Genomic DNA, 22,434 nt, shown 5'->3' on the forward strand with positions numbered 1-22,434 from the left:
GGAAAAGAGATGGAAGAGGGAGAGGAGCGAGAGGTGGCAGCAGCTAGGGCTGCAGCACCTCTGTTTCCTGCAGATGGAAATAGAGGAGAGGTGTGGGGCGTTCGAAGAGGAGAAGAAGAGGAAGAGGAAGAGAAGAAGAAGAGGAAGTAGGAGAAGAGGTTGTGATTCCTCTGTTTCCTGCAGAGGAAACAGAGGAGAGGGTGTGTGTGACGCCGGGGAGGAGGAGGGAAGAAGAAGAGGAGAAGAAGGAGAGAAGGGAAAGGAGAAGCTGCGGCTGCGGCGGTGGCAGCTGCAGCTGGAAGAGAAGGAGAGGAAGAGAAGGTGAGGAAGAAGAGAAGAAGAAGAAAGGTAGGAGAAGGAAGAAGGAAAAGAAGAGGGAAAAGAGAGGGAAGAGGGAGAGGAGCGAGAGGTGGCAGCAGCTAGGGCTGCAGTACCTCTGTTTCCTGCAGATGGAAACAGAGGAGAGGTGTGGGGCGTTCGAAGAGGAGAAGAAGAAGAAGAGGAAGAGAAGAAGAAGAGGAAGCAGGAGAAGAGGTTGTGATACCTCTGTTTCCTGTAGAGGAAACAGAGGAGAGGGTGTGTGTAACACTGGGGAGGAGGAGGGAAGAAGAAGAGAAGGGAAAGGAGGAGCTGCGGCTACGGCGGTGGCAACTGCAGCTGGAAGAGAAGGAGAGGAAGAGAAGGTGAGGAAGAAGAGAAGAAGAAGAAAGGAAGGAGGGGAAGAAGAGAAGGGGAAGAAGGGGCTGCGGCTGCAGCGATGGCAGCTGCAGCTGGAAGAGAAGAAGGAGAGGAAGATGAGCAGGGGAGGAAGAAGAGGCTGCGGCCGTGGCTGAGGCTGCGATTGCAGCAGTGCAGCTGGGAAAGAAGAGAAGGAAAGGAAGAAGAAGAGAAAGGAAAAGGGAAGAAGAGAGGAAGAGAAGAAGTAGAAGCGGGTGAAGAGGTGGCAACTCTGTTTCCTGCAGGAGGAAACAGAGTAGAGGAGGTGCTGTTCGTCGGGGAGAAGAAGGGGAGGAAGGAGAAGAAGAGAAGAAGAAGAAAGGAAGGAGAAGGAAGAGTAGAAGGGAAAGAAGTAGCTGCGGCTCCGGCTATGGCAGCTGCAGCTATGGCAGGGAAAGAGGAAGAGGAAAGAAGAAGGGAAGGAGAGGAAGAAGAGAAGGGTAGGAAGAAGAGGCTGCGGCCGTGGCTGAGGCTGCGACTGCAGCAGGGAAAGAAGAGAAGGAAAGGAAGAAGAAGAGAAAGGAAAAGGGAAGAAGAGAGGAAGAGGAGAAGGGGAGGCAACTGCGGCAGTGGCAGCTGCAGCTGGAAGAGAAGGAGAGGAAACAGAGCAGGGGAGGAAGAAGAGGCTGCGGCTGTGGTGGCTGCGGCCGTGGCTGCGACGTTGGCTGCGGTAGCTGCGGCAGCGATGGTGGCTGTAGCAGCTGCTTTTGGGAAAGAGAAAGAAAGGAAATAGGAAAAAAAAAAGGGGTTATGGCCGTGATTGCAGCTGCGGTGGTGGCAGCTGCGTCTGCGGCAGCTGTGTTTGGGAAAAAAAAAGTAGGAACGAGAGAAGGGAGGAAGGAAGTAGTGCAGTAGAAGGGGCTGTAGTTGTGACAGCAGCTGCGGTCGTGGGTACGACTGTGGTAGTGGTAGCGGCGATGGCTGCGACAACTATGTTTGAAAAAGAAAATAGAGGAATAAAAGTAAGAGAGAGCAGGTGACTATGCCTCTATGTTCTGCATAAGCTGCAGTTGTGGAGGAAAAAAAAAAGACATGTAGAAAACGAAACAGGGAGAGGACACAGAGGAAAAGTAGAAGGATTTGGGCTGACACCTTCTTTGGATCTTCGGATCAAAATATTTGAAAGGCAAGTTTCCCGATCGTTCTCTTGTAATTGTTCTAATTTTTCTTATTCCGATCCTTCCTATTGCAAGCTTTCAATTCTTTCCTATTGCAAGTGTCCTGATCTTTCCTTACTGTAATTTTATCTCTACATTTGCTTTGAATATGAGGAACTTTGAATTGTTCTAGCCTTGCATTTGATATATCTCCTGTTTAGACGTAACGATTCAAATCTGTGTAACTTCTGAGATTCTGACATTTCTACCTTATTATGGTTATAACTTCATTATTGATCTCTGATTTAGACAAAACTTATTTGATCAGAATATAAACTCATAAACCTTTCTTTTAATAACTTATTTTAGGAATTCGGAGTAAGTTTGCTTGCCCAGTTTTCTGTTGAAACCGACCTTGTGAATTCTGTAAAATTGAGATTTGTTCTTTGATCTTGGGTTACTAAATCTATGGTAACTCCTTGTTGGAAACCTTGATTCGTACGAAATTTATTTCATCAGAAACTAGATAGAAATATCTTTCCAATGATATATTTTCTAAGTAAAATTGGAGCACGATTGGTAGTTTGATTCATTTGTTCAATGTGCCTCTTGTATTCTGCCAGAAATCGAGCTTTGGTCGATTTCTCATATTCTGGTTTCATTCCTTTCAAAATTGATATCCTTTAGCTTTCTTATTCAATTGAGCTTTATATTACTGCTTTGAATACTTGTATGCTCTTGTCCTACATGTATTTGGATACCTAAATCTGTTATGTAAACTTCATGTTTGTATCGTAATGTTTCATAAAGGCACATGTACATTTCGTTGTTCCGCATGTGCTTCCGATATGTCCCAATTTATTGTTCATAATACCCTTTTGTACTCTGGTGTTGGTGGGATTATTTGGACCTTTGCTAGAAATGGTAAAGGGTATGTGCTTAGAGCCCGCGATGCTCTAGATTATGTTTGGTGGTCATTCAGAAATGGATGGGCCATATTATGTTTGGAATCCCACTTCACCATCTATCTATTTGATATGAAATTCAGAGCCGACCTAGCACTTGGGCAGGGTGAGAGGGCTCGAGTAGGAAAGGGCTACCCGTGGATAGAGTCGAGAACTCATCACAGTGTGGAGCCACCACTGAGTTAAACCTCACATGCACTATTCTAGGGTACGACATCTGAGCTTCTGTTTCATATTTTGTATTGATATGCTCCAAAATGTTTCATATGCCATTGATATACTTCAAAATGCTTCACATACCACTGATATGTTTCAAAATGTTCCATTTGTCATTGATATGCTCCGGAACATCTCGTATGCTATTGATACGCTCCAATTACTCTATGCTCCATTTATTATGAACCAAATATGTTATGAATGAAATGACATTTGCGATTCTATATCTAATGAGATGATATCCTTGAATCTCTTGGATTCTGTCTTGCATTGTGATATCTTGTTTGTTTGAAATTGTCCCTTCTCGTGCTATATATGCTTTGTTACTTGCTGAGCTATTTTTAGCTCACTCCGTTGTTATATAAATTTTTCAGGTCAGCTTGTCACTCTTTGAGATGTTTGAATTGGGCTGAGGCAGTGGAGAGCTATTCTGAATTATGGGCAAGTCTTGTTGGTTATTATGTTATTGTTGTATAAGCATATTTTGTATGTAATGAAATGTTGTCGATGAATCGAAATGGATATACTATGTAAAAGTGTTAGAAGATCTCTCTTATTTGAAATTTTGGAATGTTAAGTCTAGTTTACGATGATATGAACTTGTGGTAAATGGTTGGAGTTTTGATTGTATAAATTACTTAGCTTGTGGATTTATAAATGTTGTTCATGTTTGTTAAGTTGGCTTGGGTTGCCATAAATGTGAATTATCGGGTGATGTGATATATGATTATAAACTGCACAGATTTTATAGATGTGAATTTGATAGAATGTTTTTCAGTGTCCTCAAATGTTAGTTTGGATCCTGGATTGGTTTGTATTGAAAATTTTAATATCATGGATATTTTGAGGGGTGTGACAGAGTTGGTATTAGAGCATGGTTTGATGATAATTGAAATATTTGATATGTTGACATGCTAAATATATTGAGGTCTAGTGAACTATAATGATCGGTGAAAATTTTCTTTGATGCATTTTAGGAATCTAGTATGACGAGGACATTTAGTCCTCCTACTTCGTCTACTTTTGATTAATTAAGTGTGATGAAAGGGTTGATCGAGGATACTAAATCAGAGTAGCGCAATGAAAGCATGGTAGACCTAATTTCATTGGTGGTAGAAAAACATATGATGCAAACAGAGAAGATATTTGATGTACAAAATTGTTCTGATAATCGAAAAATTTCTTTTGCCATTTTATATTAGAAGTAGAGGCTGATCATTAATGGCAACAATGAAAAAAATTTTTAGAGATCAGTGGCAAGAATGATAAGGACAAGTTTACCAAAAAAAATATGATTGAAAATGAACCAGAAAGTAATAACAAGAGGGTCAAGACATTTAGATTTGAAATGTGGAGTCACCACAAAAGACTCAATCATGTGTGAATTACAAGTTAAATTATGAAACAAATTTGTGTTTTCGGGTGATTGGAGTCTATTTTGCTTGTGGAAAGTTGGATCATAAAATAAAAGACTACCCATTGAACAAGAAGAAAGAGTCACTGCCTCTTAAATTATCAGCCCATGTCAAAGTGTATGTTATCACTGAATATGATTCTAAAACTTCTGAATTAGTGATCGAAGGTATTATGCATGTTTATGAAAAAATACAAATATTTATTTGACCAAGGGTCTCATCTATGATTTGATTCGTAATATTTTGCTTATCACTTGGGCATTCAACCTAGACCACTCAATTATGTGATATATGTAAAATATAATCATTGGAGATTCTTTGATAACAAACTTGAATCTGGTCCTCTTGTCTGATTTTTATTGGAGAACTTGAACTTTTTGCGGATTTAGTTCTCCTAGAGATTAGAGTTTCGATATTATACTTGGTATAGATTGACTATCTTCCTATCATACCAGTATGAATTGGTATATAACAAATTATCACTTTTTGCATATTTGATCAGCCGATCTTTTATTTTGAGAGTATTGGACATGATTTATCTCCTTGCCTAATGTATCTCAGGATGACTTGCTTGGATTACCTCCAAACGTGACTTTTCTTTTGATTTGGTCCTTGGGACAATCCCAATAACTAAGCCTCTCTACACAATGATATCATTTGAGTAAGTGGAATTAGAAAAGCAACTACAAGGACTATTAAATAAGGATTTTATTTGGCTTAATATTTCATCATGAGGTGCTCCGGTGTTAGTTAAAAAGATGGAGGGAACATTGAGGCTTTGTATTGATTATAGACAGTTGAATTAGGTGACCATAAAAAATGAGTATTCTCTAAAGTGACGACTTGTTTGATTAACTACAGGGTGCACAAGTATTTTCAAAGATTGATTGAAGGTCGGGTTACCATCTATTGAGGATCAAGGAGGAGAATATTTCGGTCACTCTTGGAAAATTGTGTAATTATATTGTATTGATGAAATTATTTGAGAGCAGGAAGAGGAAATAAAGAAATTATAATCCTCATATTTTCATTGATTGAGCTATGACCAATTTAGAGGACTAAATTTTCTTTTAAGAGGGGGAGAGTGTAATATCCCTCACTTTTGAAAATTTATTAATAAGAATTTATATGTAAATTGAAGGACCTATATGTAAATATAGAAATTTCAAGGACTAAACTGTTAAGTTACAAAAAGAAAAAAATAAAGAACACCGAAAATTTCGGTTTTATCCCACCGCCTCCCACTCTCTCTGTTTCTCGAGCGGTGGGGCGTGGGGAGAAGAAGAGAGGAAATGAGGGAGAAGAGAAGAAGAAGAAGAAGAAGAAGAAGAAGAGAGGAGGATAGCTGCGGCAAGGCTGCAGCGAGGCGGTGTGTGGCGTTGGGGAGGAAAAGGGAAGAGGAGAAGAAGAGAAGGAGAAGAAGAGGGAAAAGAGAGGGAAGAGGGAGAGGAGCGAGAGGTGGCAGCAGCTAGGGCTGCAACACCTCTGTTTCCTGCAGATGGAAATAGAGGAGACGTGTGGGGCATTCGAAGAGGAGAAGAAGAAGAAGAGGAAGAGAAGAAGAAGAGGAAGCAGGAGAAGAGGTTGTGATACCTCTGTTTCCTGCAGAGGAAACAGAGGAGAGGGTGTGTGTGACGTCGGGGAGGAGGAGGGAAGAAGAAGAGGAGAAGAATAAGAGAAGGGAAAGGAGGAGCTGCGGCTGCGGCAGTGGCAGCTGCAGTTGGAAGAGAAGGAGAGGAAGAGAAGGTGAGAAAGAAGAGAAGAAGAAGAAAGGTAGGAGAAGGAAGAAGGAAAAGACGAGGGAAAAGAGAGGGAAGAGGGAGAGGAGCGAGAGGTGGCAGCAGCTAGGGCTGCAGTACCTCTGTTTCCTGCAGGTGGAAACAAAGGAGAGGTGTGGGGCATTCGAAGAGGAGAAGAAGAAGAAGAGGAAGAGAAGAAGAAGAGGAAGCAGGAGAAGTGGTTGTGATACCTCTGTTTCCTGCAGAGGAAATAGAGGACAAGGTATGTGTGACACCGGGGAGGAGGAGGGAAGAAGAAGAGGAGAAGAAGAAGAGAAGGGAAAGGAGGAGCTGCGGCTGCGGCGATGGCAGCTGCAGCTGGAAGAGAAGGAGAGGAAGAGAAGGTGAGGAAGAAGAGAAGAAGAAGAAAGGAAGGAGAGGAAGAAGAGAAGGGGAAGAAGGGGCTGCGGCTACGGTGATGGCAGCTGCAGTTGGAAGAGAAGAAGGAGAGGAAGATGAGCAGGGGAGGAAGAAGAGGTTGCGGTCGTGGCTGAGGCTGCGACTGCAGCAGTGCAGCTGGGAAAGAAGAGAAGGAAAGGAAGAAGAAGTGAAAGGAAAAGGGAAGAAGGGAGGAAGAGAAGAAGTAGAAGCAGGTAAAGAGGCGGCACCTCTTTTTCCTGCAGGAGGAAACAGAGCAGAGGAGGTGTTGTTCGTCGGGGAGAAGAAGGGGAGGAAGGAGAAGAAGAAGAAAGGAAGGAGAAGGAAGAGGAGAAGGGAATGAAGTAGCTGCGGCTCCGGCTGTGGCAGCTGCAGCTGTGGCAGGGAAAGAGGAAGAGGAAGGAAGAAGGGAAGGAGAGGAAGAAGAGAAGGGGAGGAAGAAGAGGCTGCGGCCATGGCTCAGGCTGCGACTGCAGTAGTGCAGCTGGGAAAGAAGAGAAGGAAAGGAAGAAGAAGAGAAAGGAAAAGGGAAGAAGAGAGGAAGAGGAGAAGGGGAGGCAGCTGCGGCAGTGGCAGCTGCAGCTGGAAGAGAAGGAGAGGAAATAGAGCAGGGGAGGAAGAAGAGGCTGCGACTGTGGTAGCTGCGACCGTGGCTGCGACGTTGGCTGCGGTAGCTGCGGCAGCGGTGGTGGCTGCAGCAGCTGCTTTTGGGAAAGAGAAAGAAAGGAAAGGGGAAAAAAAAAAGGGGCTATGGCCGTGATTGTGGTTGCGGTGGTGGCGGCTGCGTCTGCGGCAGTTGTGTTTGGGAAAGAAAAAGCAGGAACGAGAGAAGGGAGGAAGGAAGTAGTGTAGTGGAAGGGGCTGCGGTTGTGACAGCAGCTGCGATCGTGGCTATGACTGTGGTAGTGGCAGCGGCGATGGCTGCGACAGCTATGTTTGAAAAAGAAAACAGAGGAATGAAAGTAAGAGAGAGCATGTGACTATGCCTCTATGTTCTGCATGAGCTACAATTATGGGGAAAAAAAAAGACGTGTAGAAAATGAAACAAGGGGAGGACACAGAGGAAAAGTAGAAGGATTTGGGCTGACACCTTCTTTGGATCTTCGGATCAAAATATTTGAAAGGCAAGTTTCCCGATCGTTCTCCTGTAATTGTTCTAATTTTTCTTATTGCAAGTATTATGATCTTCCTCGTGCACGTGTTCCGATCCTTCGTATTGCAAGCTTTCAATTCTTTCCTATTGCAAGTGTCCTGATCTTTCCTTACTGTAATTTTATCTCTACATTTGCTTTGAATATGAGGAACTTTGAATTGTTCTAGCCTTGCATTTGATATATCTCCTGTTTAGACGTAACGATTCAAATCTGTGTAACTTTTGAGATTCTGACCTTTCTACTTTGTTATGGTTATAACTTCATATATTGATCTCTGATTTAGACAAAACTTATTTGATCAGAATATAGACTCATAAACCTTTCTTTTGATAGCTTATTTTAGGAATTCAGAGTAAGTTTGCCTGCCCAGTTTTCTGTTGAAACCGACCTTGTGAATTCTATAAAATTCAGATTTGTTCTTTGATCTTGGGTTACTAAATCTATGGTAACTCCTTGTTGGAAACCTTGATTCATACAAAATTTATTTCATCAGAAACTAGATAGAAATATCTTTCCAATGATATATTTTCTAAGTAAAATTGGAGCACGATTGATAGTTTGATTCATTTGTTCAATGTGCCTCTTGTATTCTGCCAGAAATCAAGCTTTGGTCGATTTCTCATATCATGGTTTCATTCTTTTGAAAATTGATATCCTTTAGATTTCTCTTGTAAACTTCATGTTTGTATCGTAATGTTTCATAAAAGCATATGTACATTTCATTGTTCCGCATGTGCTTTCGATATGTCCCAATTTATTGTTCACAATGCCCTTTTGTACTCTGGTGTTTGTGGGATTATTTGGACTTTTACTAGAAATGGTAAAGGGTATGTGCTTAGAGCCCGCGATACTTTAGATTATGTTTGGTGGTCATTCAGAAATGGATGGACCATATTATGTTTGGAATCCCACTTCACCATCTATCTGTTTGATTTGAAATTCAGAGCCGACCTAGCACTTGGGCAGGGTGAGAGGGCTCGAGTAGGAAAGGGCTACCCGTGGATGGAGTCAAGAACTCATCATGGCGTGGAGCCACCACTGAGTTAAACCTCACATGCACTATGCTTGGGTACGACGTCTGAGCTTCTGTTTCATATTTTGTATTGATATGCTCCAAAATGTTTCCTATGCCATTGATATACTTCAAAATGCTTCACATACCATTGATATGTTCCGAAATGTTCCATTTGTCATTGATATTCTCCGGAACATCTCGTACGCTATTGATATGCTCCAATTACTCTATGCTCCATTTGTTATGAACCAAATATGTTATGAATGAAATGACATTTGCGATTCTGTATCTAATGAGATGATATCCTTGAATCTCTTGGATTCTGTCTTGCATTGTGATTTCTTGTTTGTTTGAAACTGTCTCTTCTCGTGCTATATATGCTTTGTTACTTGCTGAGCTATTTTAAGCTCACTCCGTTGTTATATAAATCTTTCAGGTCAGCTTGTCACTCTTTAAAATGTTTGAATTGGGCTGAGGCCGTGGAGAGCTATTCTGAATTATGGGCAAGTCTTGTTGGTTATTATGTTATTGTTGTATAAGCATATTTTGTATGTAATGAAATGTTGTCGATGAATCGAAATGGATATACTATGTAAAAGTGTTAGAAGATCTCTCTTATTTGAAATTTCGGAATGTTAAGTCTAGTTTACGATGATATGAACTTGTGGTAAATGGTTGGAGTTTTGATTTTATAAATTACTTATCTTGTGGATTTATAAATGTTTTTCATATTTGTTAAGTTGGCTTGGGTTGCCATAAATGTGAATTATCGGGTGACGTGATATATGATTATAAACTGCACATGTTTTATAGATGTGAATTTGATAGAATGTTTTTCAGTGTCATCAAATGTTAGTTTGGATCCTGGATTGGTTTGTGTTGAAAATTTTAATATCATAGATATTTTGAGGGGCGTGACAATAGGTACTAATTTTGATAACCCAAATTCGCTTATCATTCCATCAAGTTGTGAGCATTTGCTACCTTTCAACATAAAATTACTTCTTCACATCATAATAAGTATTCTACTTCCAAAACAATGCAATCATGATGAAGTTAGTCAAATAGAATTAGGAACAATATATTTGATCATGGTAGGACATGATAACTATTTTGGATATCTAATATGATAAAATATGATTGAACTGTCAACAAAAGATATGATGCTTCTATATTGTGGCTTGATTACTAGACTAATGCATGCATATGACATAGTCATTCCACTAGACGAAAAAAACTTGAAACTAAAAAGATTTAATGTCATAATTAGAAACCTATTAAGATGATTAAGATGTATAGTAAGAAATGAGGTTTGGACTAGATTACCTTGGAGGACTGATCCTTCCCCACCTGAACCAGAATCAGAAACACCTATATATAGGGAAAGTCAATCTCCTCCAATTAGTCCCTTTGATGCAGCACCTCCAACAAAGCCAGCACCCTCCTCATCTGCCGATGCCATAGTGACTTGACTGGATCGAATTTAACTACGTCAAGATCAAATCTTAATCGAGATGTAGCAAATTCATCGACGGCTTAATACTCTATTTAGGCATATCGATTTACCACTACCAGAATAGCTTATGTATGTCTTCTTTTTGTTGATGACAAAGGGGGAGAAGTCGACGGATTATTCTATGTACACTTTAATGTTACCATGCATGATGTTTTGTACACTTTAATATGATGCAATGCATGAATTGATGAATGTTTTAATATCATATTTGTTTTGGCCAAAGTAATGTTGATTTATTTTTGGTACGAATTGATGAGTTGTAATGTTTAGACATTGTGCATGTTGCATTTTGATAATTTGAAGCTATAATGATGCATAATTTTGATATGATATATTACATTTGATCACTATAATCAAAATAGTTTCATTTAAATTCAAAGGTTATGATTTCTTTTGATTCAAGTTTGCCTTTTCTCAATATGGCATATAGACAGGGGAAGTTAAGGTTAACTCCATCATTAATTATTTTTTATCATTATCAAAAAGAGGGAGATTGTTGAAACTCGAATTTTGATGATGAAATCAATTGGTGAATTAATTATCTAATCCATGTGTTGAGATAAGTGATGTAGTATTAGGACTCTAGCTAGGAAAGTCTTAATTGAATTTTATTGAAAGGGACATTTATGTAAAACCTACCTAGCCGATCCATATTAAAGAGGTGAAGAGGACGGCTAGGGTTAGGGTTAGTTGGGAGGTTGCTTTTTAGAAGTAGGAGTCTTAAGTAGGAGTCCTATTAGGAGTTGAGGTTTAGAAGTCTTATATAAATAGTCATGTATTCACCCTCTTTTGATAGGAAACAGATGAATCTTCTTAGCAGCCTTTGAGCAGCAACTTGGAGGAAGGAACCCCTATAGAGTTCCAAGGATATTGATCCCCTAAAGAGATCAATCCCAAGCTTAGAATCCACTGGGGTTCTAACACTTGGTATCATAGTAGTGTTTTTAGCGTCTTGTTGCCCTTCCACTACCATCCATTAGCCCTCTACAGCTGTCGCGCCCCCTGAATTTAATTCTCATTTAGGAGGTGTGAACCTAACTCAAAATTGATAATATTATAATTCAACAAACAATCCAGGATGCAAACAAACATTTGAGGCCACTAAGAAAATATTCAAGTCAGAATTCACCTCTACAATCCACAATTCATAAACCTGTGCAGTTTATAATCAATCATATATCATATCACATAATGTTTCATAAAATCCAAAGCCAACTCAACTAAACCATAACCATATCATAAATCCATAGTGGTAGGAATCTATACAATCTATACGATCACAAAACCAACATGTACCACATCTTTATATCATTACACAATTTAAACTTAACACTCCTAAAATCCCAATATGAGAGGTACTTTTTATATATTTACAAGATACATCAACCCATATTTGTCATTAATATTTCATTACATACAAAATGTACTTCTAGATCAACCACCTTTCAACTACGAAAGATTTGCCTAAAAAATCTTCTAGCCTTCCACTGCCTTAGCTTAATTTAAACATTTTAGCGAGTAATAATTTATCCTGAAAAATTATATAGCAATGGAGTGAGCATATAAAGCTCAGTAAGTGACTAACATATCAATGGCAAAGAGAACAGTTTCGAATACATAAGTTTTCAAAATATATGGCAAAGATATAAGAGTTCAAAGATAGCCACTCGACGAATGCATAATTACAATGTTGTATCGTTCGAAGCATGTTTTGTTCATAACAATGGAGTAAGGGCTAAATGCAGCATATCATTAGCATAAGAAGCATATCAATGACATATGAAAAATTTGAAAGCATATCAAGGATGTATAACTGTTTCGAAGTATATAAAGGAACAAATATGAAATAGAAGCTCAAGTGACACATATGATGTCGCATTCATTTCAATCTTATCCAAAGCACACATAGAAATATATAACGAAAGCTTTGAATATCATGTCAAACACATAGAAGGTGAAATGGGATTATAATATAATATGATCCATCCATTTTTGAATAACCACCAAACATAAGTCTCCAACGTCTAGGAGCTCCATCCACCCACGTCTAAGTGAAGTCATCGGGGGCCGGCAGAGAATCATGGGCTCTAAGCATAACTCCCTTTATAATTTCTGGCAAAGGTTCATATTTATCTCACAAACAACAGAGTACAAAAGGATAGTATGAAAAATAAAATTTGGACATATCGGAAACACATGCGGAACAACGGAATGCATGTTCCTATATGTAGCATTGCGATACAAAGATGAGCTTTACATAATAAAATCAGGTATGTAAATAATTATAGGACAAAAGTATACAAAAATTTAAACCAATAATGTAAAGCTCAACTGATGTAAGAGTTTATGCTGAAATCAAATTCTAAAGAGAAGAAACGAGAAGAGGCGAAATCGACCAAAGCTTGATTCTGACAAAATGTGAGAGGCACATTGTATGAATTATTTAGATATCCAATTATTCTCTAATTTGTACAAAATAAGTGTTATTCAAAAGATGTGTCAATCTAGTTTTAGGAAAATTAAGTTTTGCATGAATTAGAGTTTACAATAAGGAGTTACAAATAATTTCATAGTGAAAGGTCCGAAAGTATCAACTTTGTTTTACTGAATCCACAAGGTCAATGAGAACAAATGTTTCAGTTCGTATTTGTATCCAAAAATTTCAAATCAAGTGAGTATGGAGAGTTTTGAGTCTAGTTTCTAGTAAATCATACTTTGCATGAATCTGAGCTCCTAACAGAAAGTTATAAGCAGTTAAGTAATAAAATATCAAAAATTATAGTCCCTATTTTGTAGAATCTGTAGGGTTAATTGAAATAGAAGTCTTAGTAGGTATTTAAACTCTAAATTATTCTATCTGGGTATCAAAATAAAGATCTTTGATCTAATTTCAAATGGATTAGGTTTTGCCTAAGTTAGAATTTAGTTCTAAAAGTTAGGTCCGAAATAATGCATAAAGGTCAAATTACCAAAAAATTACAGATTCATGGCTTTGTATCAAAACGAAAGAAATGTCCGGTGCTAAGCTAAAATCTTTCCAATTATGTAGAATTGAAATGAAAACAGAGATTAGTATTACTATGGGATAGGGTTAAAACACTTGCCTTAGAAAAGTTTGATTTCCAAATGTGGGGAAACTGATGCAAAACCTCAAGCAAAGCTTCTTCTTCTTCTTCTTCTTCTTCTTCTTCTTCTTCTTCTTCAATTCCTCTTCATTTCTCTTCTCAAACCCATGCTGCAGCAAGTATCCCTCTTTTGTTAAGTTTTCCATTAATCTCTCATCTAATTACTTTTTGGCTAACACAAGGGTTGCAAGGTGGCAAGTATGCATGAAAGAGGCTTATGTGTCATCCATAGAACCAACATGGGTGGCACCATACTTAGGTTAGCTAGTGACACATATCCTCAAATTTTTTTTCAACTTAATGTGAATCTTTGACAAATCATATTAATTTTTAAAGATTCACATTTAGGTCCCTAGCCATAAACTTCTAATATAAAATTCTTCAATACAAAAGAATTATTAGCTAATCCTCATATTTACAAACAAGCATCTACAAAATTCAAAAAAAAAAAGGGGGATGTTACACTCTCCCCTCCTCAAAAGAAAATTTTGGTCCTCTAAATTTATCATACCTCATTCGACGAAAAGATGAGATAAGCTTTCTTCATTTCTTCCTCAAGCTCCGAGGTTGTTTCCTCTTGAGAATGACATCTCTAGATCACTTTAACTAGAGGGATGACCTGATTCCTTAGGATCTTTTCCTTCTTATTAAAAATCTGAGTGGGCTCTTCCACATAATACAAGTATTTATCGATCACCATCGGCTTATACATAATGACATGAGAGGGATTAGGTATATACTTTCTGATTATTGAAACATGAAATATATCTTGGATATGGCATAACGATGGTAGCAAGGCAATCTTGTAAGTGACAAAACCAACCCTCTTAAGAACCTCAAAAGGTCCAATAAATCTGGGGCTTAACTTTCCTTTCTTCCCAAATCTTAACGCCTTCAGAAGGGGAGACCTTCAGGAATACAAAATCCCCAACTTGAAACTCAATATCTCATCTTCTATTATCAGTATTACTCTTTTGATGACTCTGAGCAGTCTTTAACCTTTTCCTTATAACTTAAATTTTCTCAGTAGTATTTTGTACTTTTTCTGGTGCTAATAACTTTCTGTTGTTAGGATCGGAGCTGCACTAAGAGGGGGGGGGGGGGTGGGGGGTGAATTAGTGCAGTGGATTAAAACTCGTAAGTTTGAAAATGATTTCGTAAATACGTAGAGATTTGAATTTGACAATGAATGTCTTAGAGAAAGTAGCTTGAGCAAAGTGAGAAGAAAAAAAAAAACAAGAGATCTTGCTGCTATGTAAATAACGGTTCAGAAATGTAAATACTCACACATTCAAGAGACACACTAATTTAAAGTGGTTCGTTCAAAATGACCTGCATCCACTTGCGAAGCCTTCTTCGATGAGGCTCCCAACTTCCATTAGCAAATCACTTTGAAGGGGAAGGACAAATACCCCTCTTACAACCTTTTACAAGTGGTTCACACTTTTACAAATTTTCAATGAGAAAGAAGGAGGTGAACACTTAAGCAATTGAAAATAGGGCTTGCTAAAGACTTTGCTAAGGCTTTTATCTCAATCTAATGCTTCACAAAAGTTATCTTCTCTGCTGAGAATTGAGGGGTATTTATAGGCCCAAAGAGGATTCAAATTTGGGCTCCAAATTTTGAATTCTCTTGGGTTTTCGAGGCTGGCGGTGCCACCGCCTGTCAGTGGTGGTGCCATCGCCTGTCGGTGGTGGTGCCACTGCCTGTCAATGTTATGTTGATCGGTGACTGGCGGTGCCACCGCCTGTCGGTGGTAGTGCTACCGCCTATCAATTTCAACATTGATAGAGTTCTGGCGGTGCCATTGCCCGAACTCTTGGGTGCTAGGCGGTGCCACCACCCAGTCCGGCGGTTCCACCGCTCGACCTTACGGGTCACTGGTTGGGCTTCAAGTCCGACCCAAACCAAGTCACATTCGGGCCCAGTTGGCTCCTAACCAGGATATAAGATTATCCCTTAATCCTAATCCTAATTACATGCAAACTACACAACTGAAAACATAGTCCTAAGCAAGTTTTAAAACGGCAAACGTCGAGTCTCGTTCCGACGAGCATTCCGGCGATCTTCCGGCGGACTTCTGATGCACCTTCGGATTTCTTTCGATGGACTCCTAGCAGGCTCTCGATCTTATGGCGAGTTCAGTGAGTAGTCGAGCCTTCTCGGTGATCTCCGTGAACCTCCGACGATCTCTTCGACAGACTTCCGATAACTCTGACATGTCCCCGATTTCTTCTCGGTTGGCTCCGGTAGCATCTCCGACGAATCTTCGGACTCTCAAACACCCATCTAACTTGACTCTGGTTTCCTTACTTTATGTTTTCAGGCTATCGTAGTTAATCCTATACACTTAACTCAATAATATGGATTAGATCAATTAACCCATCAATTGATTTCATCATGAAAATCCGAGATTCAACAATCTCCCCCTTTTTGATGATGACAATCAATCGATGATGGAGTTAAACATAACTCCCCCTATCTATGTGTCATATTATGAGAAGATAAAAACACTTGAATTTAATCTCTTGAATTCAAGCCTAAACCGATAAGTTCTATCCGTTGATCTTTTCGTTATTCTCTTTAAGAATGAGTAAATACGAAACTTCGTATTTCTCATTATTTCAAGTTATAAAAATCATTTTCAAGCCGAATGATAAAAGACAATTATCACTTCGACAAGAGATAAGAATTTTTAACATGAATTTCATATAATTAATAATCAATCTAAGTACTTGCGATATTCTCAAGGGATTTTGCGATGCATATAAGACATGTTGCATTACACAAGCGTTTATAAGTCAAATCATCACAAGTCATCTTTTGCTCATTCTTCTCTCCCTTTGTCATCAACAAAAAGGAGATGGGAATTGAAGCATAAAAATCATTAGAAAAGAAATCCAACCTTAAGATCGATCATACAAAATTCAACATCCATCCAAAATTCATCTCATAAAAAATAATCATTTATCCAGAATTCATCTCAAAAAATCAACATTCATCCAAAATTTAAAAAAACAATCAGCATTCATTCAAAATTCATCTCATTAAGAGGCATGGCTTTCATACAAAAGAAAGAAGATGACAAAACTTTAACTTAGCATTAAGAGTAATCATACAAGGATCACATGTCAAGGTAACAGAATAAGAAGGCATATCGATTAATCCTTAGGAGGAAATCCATAGTTCTTATACATGACATCTATTTTTTGATTCATTTGTCGCAGTTCCTTCAAAATTTTCATTTGCTGAATTTGAATTTGCACTTGCTGTGATTTGAGTTGGTCTTGTTGTGATTGATATGATGTAATTCTGCCATAATGAGTTCTTCAGAAGATGAAGTAGGAGCTGAAGGTGCTGCACCAAATGGACTAGGAGGAGGAGATTCATTTCCCCTAAAAATTGGTGTTTCGGGGTGTTCTACTGGTGGGGGAATTGGATCAGTCCTTCTAGGTTGCCTAACTCATATACTATTGCTAAATGTGCACCTAAGTCTTTTCAGTAAATTTCTATTGATGGTGTTAAATCGATCAACTTGAATTATTTCTTCATCAGGCGAGACACAAATATCATAGGCAAGTATTAATCGAGTAATTAACCCTTTATATGGTAACATAGTATCTTTAGCTATTATATCCTACATGTGTTGCCGGATTAAGTATCCAAAGTAATTATGTTGTTCGGTTATAATCTAGTACATGGTGCTTAGCTCTATTTGACTCATTTCATCAAGATGAAATTGCTTGGGAAATAGTATGCTAGTCATGATGTGATGAAGAATTTTAGAGTTAAAGGGTAGTAGGTGCTCACGACTTTTGGGTATCATGCCTGGGTTCGGATTTTCAAAGATAATTTCTAAGGCTTCGAAGTAAGTTGCTCCAATTACATTGACATCCTATTTATTTCTAAAGTAACATCTCCTATCCTTTTCAGTAATTCTAATTAGTTCACAAATGGTACTATCAAAGATTCTAATCTATGTTCCTAAAAGGTAAGTACTTAGGCTTTCATTGTCCACACATAAGTTTGTATAAAATAGCCTAATTAACCTAGGATAAATTGGTCATTGATTTGTAGGAGAGGTAAGGCATCTAAATGTGCAAACCACCTAATGGGTTCTAGGTTTCCTAGTTCATTTAGATCAACATGTTTACCCTTATGTATAGTTCTTGTTTCGAAATTTAGAAACCTAAGTGCTACTTCTTTGGATCTAAAAAGATTTTGGTCATATGAATCTCCTTCAACCCTTTTCCCTTTTGTTCTTATTGATCTCTTGGGAGCCATTATCTAGACAAGATGATGGATCAAGTATATGAAACTATGAAGAGTGGGCAAAATAATGAGAAGAGGAAGGAAAGATTTCAGATTTTACCATATAGAGAATTTCTTGAAAGATGGGGAGCTTGAGCCAACAAGAATCCTTCTCCTTAAACTCATTTTTATCTAAAGTACAAAATAAAACATTCATCGCTTTAGCATTTAAAGAAAAAGTCTTCTTCTCCAAATCATTTCATTCGTTCATTGGTTCGGAAGACTTTTCAAAACTGCTTTCAACAATGTTCCATAAATCGAAATTCATAGACAACAAGAAAACTCTCATTCGAGTTTTTCAATATGTGTAGTCCGTCCCATTGAACATAAAAGGGCAAAAGATAGAGTGATCCTCTTGAAAGCTAAAAAAAGTCATCTCTCTTGGGTGTTAAACCAAACAGAGAGAAACTGGCTCTGATACTAATAGTTAGAATCGTGAATCGGCACTAAAAAGGGAGGGTGAATTAGTGCTTTCTTAAAATCACGTCGGTTTGAAAACTTCATTCAACAAAATCATATTGGAAAGACATTTAAACTTAAAACATTTGTAAGAGTAGTAATGAGCAAGTAAAACCATTGCAAAATAAGTAAACAAGCAAAAAAAGGGAGGCAAACCAATTTTATAATAGTTTAGTCGTCGTGACCTACATCCACTCTCGATTCCTCTTCACTTGATGCCACTGCTTCCACTACCAATGTTCTTTCCAATGGGCGAAGATCAACTACTCTTTTACACCCTTTTTTCTCCTTTTCATAGGTTTAGGAGATAACCTTTACAACTACTCACCCCTCACATAAACTTCACCAAATGCATAGAGCTTGAGAGGAGTTCTCACAATATTAAAACAAAGTTTTTTTTTTTTTACTCTCAGTTCTTATATTAACTAAGCAGGGATGAGTAAGGTTTTTATAGGCCCCAAATGGATTCAAATTTGGAGACAAAAATTTTAATACCTGGGATTTTGAGGCATTGGTGGTACCACCGCTAGTACTTTCTAACATTGAGCAATACCACCACACAATCTAGTGGTACTACCGCTTGACACCCTAATACTGTTGAATCTTGGATTTTGATGATGAAGTCAATTATAATTTGATTGATCTAATTTATATGTTGAGAAAAGTGTGCAGGATTAACTACGATAGCTATAAGACATAAAGCAAGTGTTATGTTGGAGTCAAGATCGAGATCTCATTGGGAGTTCGAGAGTTCGTCGGAAGTCAGGACGTTCGTCGAAAGTTCTGCCGGAACTAACCGAGAAGTTTAGGAGCTTGCCAAAGAAGCTCGTCGGAACTCGCCAAAAAGATCATCATAAATTCCAGGAGCTTGCCGAGAGTCTATCGGAACATTGTCGAGAGTTCATCGGATGTTCGCTGGAAGTACGACGGAAGCACGCCAGAAGAGCAATTGATGCACCGGAACCAGAGGAGCTATAATTATGTCTTAATTATCATAGTTAGAGCATAAATTAAATTAGGATTATAAGATAATCCTATTAACTTGATTAGGGGCTAACTAGGCCCTTATTAGGGCTGAATTGGGCTACGTTGATAAGCCAATTCAGCCCTTGAATTCTTGGCCGACGATGGCACCGCTTGGAAAGTAGTGCCCCCAGGATATCTAGGCGGTGGTACCATTAGTAGTGAATGCTGCCAGCGGTAGTACCACCCTTGTCAGGCAGTAGTACCGCCCAGTAACGGCGGTGGTACCACCAGTACCCCGGATTCCGGGTATGTGACACTTTTTGCTCCAATTTTGAAGCCATTGGGGTCTATAAAAATCCCACCCTTTTTTGCATGAAAGGGCATGAAAGCATTGGCTTAATCTTGAATTCTTGAGTTATAAAAGTGTTGTAAAAGTTTGAGTTCTCCTCCTTCATCTCTTAGCCTTGTAACCATCTAAGAAAGAGGAGTGAGACTTGTAAAGGTTATTTTCTAAACCCGGGAAAAGGAGAAAGTGCTATAAAGAGGTGTTCGGTCTTCACCTATTAAAGGAAGGCCTTTAGTAGATGCTAGTGACTTTATTAGAGGAATCCAAAAGTGGATGTAGGTCACATTGACCAAACCACTCTAAATTCTAGTTATCTTTTCATTTGTGCAATTTACATTACTACAAACCTCCTTAATCTCCTCTTATATTTTTATGAAAGTTTTCAAGTTCAACCTCTCTCCAAAATAGATTGAATCGAAACCATTTTTGTTGAAATCAATTTTAATCAAAATGAACATTTTTTTGAAATCGTAAAAGTTTTCCACTACACTAATTCACCCCCCCTCTTAGTGCCACTCTTAATCTTAACAATTGGTATTAGTGCAAGGTTCACTCTCATTTGGTTTTAAACCCAAGAGAGATGGCATTTGCCGACAACCTAGAGGGTTATTCAATTACACGTCCGCCCATGTTCAATAGGATGGATTACACATATTGAAAGAATAGAATAAGAATCTTCCTAATTTCAATGGATTTTGATTTATAGAATATTATAAAAAATAGATTTCAAAAGTCTTCTTTTCCATAGAATGATTGGAATGAATTGGAGAAGAAGACTTTTGCTTTAAACGCAAAGGCTATAAATGCCTTGTTTTATGCCTTAGATAAAAATAAGTTTAATCATATGTCCATTTGTGAAACGACATTTGATATTTGACACATACTCGAAGTGACTCATGAAGGCACTAGTAGAGTCAAGGAGTCGAAAATCAATCTTTTAGTGCATACTTATGAGCTGTTTCGAATGAAACCCAGTGAGACCATTGGAGACATGTATACCCGATTTATGGATGTCGTCAATGGTCTAAAAAGACTTGGTAAAAGTTTCTCGGATTTTGAGCTTGTTAATAAAATTTTAAGATCCATTCCAAAGAGTTGGGACCCTAAAGTCACGGCCATTCAAGAGGCCAAAGATTTAAATAACTTTCCTCTTAAAGAACTAATCGGGTCACTAATGACCTATGAGATGACTTGTAATCCTTATGAAGAGCTAGAGAACAACCTTCCAAAGAACAAGAAGGATATGGCCCTAAGAACTCAAGAAGACCACTTGAAAGAAAATTCAAGTGATGAGGACTTTGATGAAGACTTGGCACTATTAACAAAAAGGTTCAAAAAATTTATAAAAAATAATAAACTTAAAAATAATAATAAAAATAAAATTGAACCTAAGAAAGAACAAGTGATATGTTATGAATGCAAGAAGCTAGGACATTACAAGAGTGAATGTCCCCAATCAAAGAAAAGACAACCAAAGAAGAAGGCTCTTAAAGCAACATGGGATGACTCATATTCATCTGAAGAAGAGGAACCAACCAACACCGAACAAGTTGCTCATTATGCATTAATGACCATTGGAGATGAGGTAACAAGTTCATTTGATGCAAATTTATCATTTGATGAACTTTTAAATGTTTTTCATGATTTATTTAATGAATGCAAGTCAATTAGTAAAAAATATAAATTGTTATAAAAGGAATATGATTCTCTTGTTAGTGATTATGATAGATTAAAAGTTGAGCACAATGATAGTTTAGCTTCATGTACGAAATATGATGAACCAGAATTAGTTCAAAAGGAAAACTTGCTACTTAAGAAAACCTTAGAAAAGTTTGAGGTTGGTAGCAAATCCTTGAACATGATCCTTGCCAATAAGGGTCACGTTCATAGAAAAGGCGGAATCGGATATGTGAGTAGCTCTCACCAAAATCCAATCACCTTTGTTAAAGGCCCTACTTTGCATGTTTCACCACGAAAGAAATGCAACTTTTGTTGTAAATTTGGGCATGTAGCTTATCATTATCCATTTAAGAAATATAGTCCACACAAATTGATTTGGGTTCCTAAAAGAACATCAAATGACTCAATGTAACATGATAAGCTATGTAGATCGATTTTTAAAGCACCTAAGGTCAAATTAGTACCTAAAAATCATCCTTTTTTGTAGAAATGTTTACCATCACAAGCTAGAAGCAAGAGATGGTACCTTGATAGTGGATGCTCAAGGCATATGACCAGAGATCCATCTCAATTCTCTAAGCTCACTAGCATAAACGAAGGATATGTCACGTTTGGAGACAACAACAAGGGTAAAATCATTGGCAAAGGAACCATAGGTAACAAATCCACCTTTTCTATTGAAGATATATTGTTAGTTGATGGCTTAAAGTATAACCTTTTGAGCATTAGTCAATTATGTGATAAAGGATACATCATTAAATTTGAATCTAATGCTTGTATTATTGAAAAACCACACAAAAGCATATCTATGATTGCACTAAAACCAAATAACATATATACTATTGACATTAATGATCTTTGCAATGAAATATGTTTTTCGGTTTTGAATAATGATGCTTGGCTTTGGCATAGGAGATTAGGTCATGTTAGAATGAAACTAATCACTTAAATTTCATCCAAAGAACTAGTAAGAGAAATTTCTCATATCAAGTTTGTCAAAGATAATGTGTGTGATGCGTGTCAACTAGGAAAACAAAAAAAGGTAGCTTCAAACTTAAGAACCAAATAAGCCCCTCTAGACCTTTGTAATCGATCTATATGAACTTGTTCAGACCAATTGCTATATCAAGCCTGGGAGGTGGCAAATATGCATTTGTCATCATGGATGATTATAGTAGATACGCATGGACTTATTTTTTGGCACACAAAAGTGAATGTTTTAGGTATTTCTCTAAGTTTTGTAAACTTGTTCAAAATGAAAAGGGTTTTATGATTTCATCAATTCAAAGTGATCA

The 22,434-nt window shown here is 37.9% G+C and overlaps 1 protein-coding gene across 1 annotated transcript; it reads left to right on the forward strand.

Annotated features, from left to right (window-relative positions):
* Positions 1–757: 757 nt before the first annotated feature.
* LOC135607505 (vicilin-like seed storage protein At2g18540) lies at positions 758–9,474 on the forward strand. The gene is made up of 2 exons (XM_065099411.1): positions 758–8,789; positions 9,172–9,474. Exon 1 carries the CDS (start codon positions 758–760, stop codon positions 1,448–1,450), a length of 693 nt encoding a protein of 230 aa, XP_064955483.1. The 3' UTR covers positions 1,451–8,789; positions 9,172–9,474.
* Positions 9,475–22,434: the final 12,960 nt, after the last annotated feature.

The sequence above is a fragment of the Musa acuminata genome, chromosome BXJ2-3 (genome assembly GCF_036884655.1).
Source record: "Musa acuminata AAA Group cultivar baxijiao chromosome BXJ2-3, Cavendish_Baxijiao_AAA, whole genome shotgun sequence".
NCBI classification, from domain to species: domain Eukaryota; kingdom Viridiplantae; phylum Streptophyta; class Magnoliopsida; order Zingiberales; family Musaceae; genus Musa; species Musa acuminata.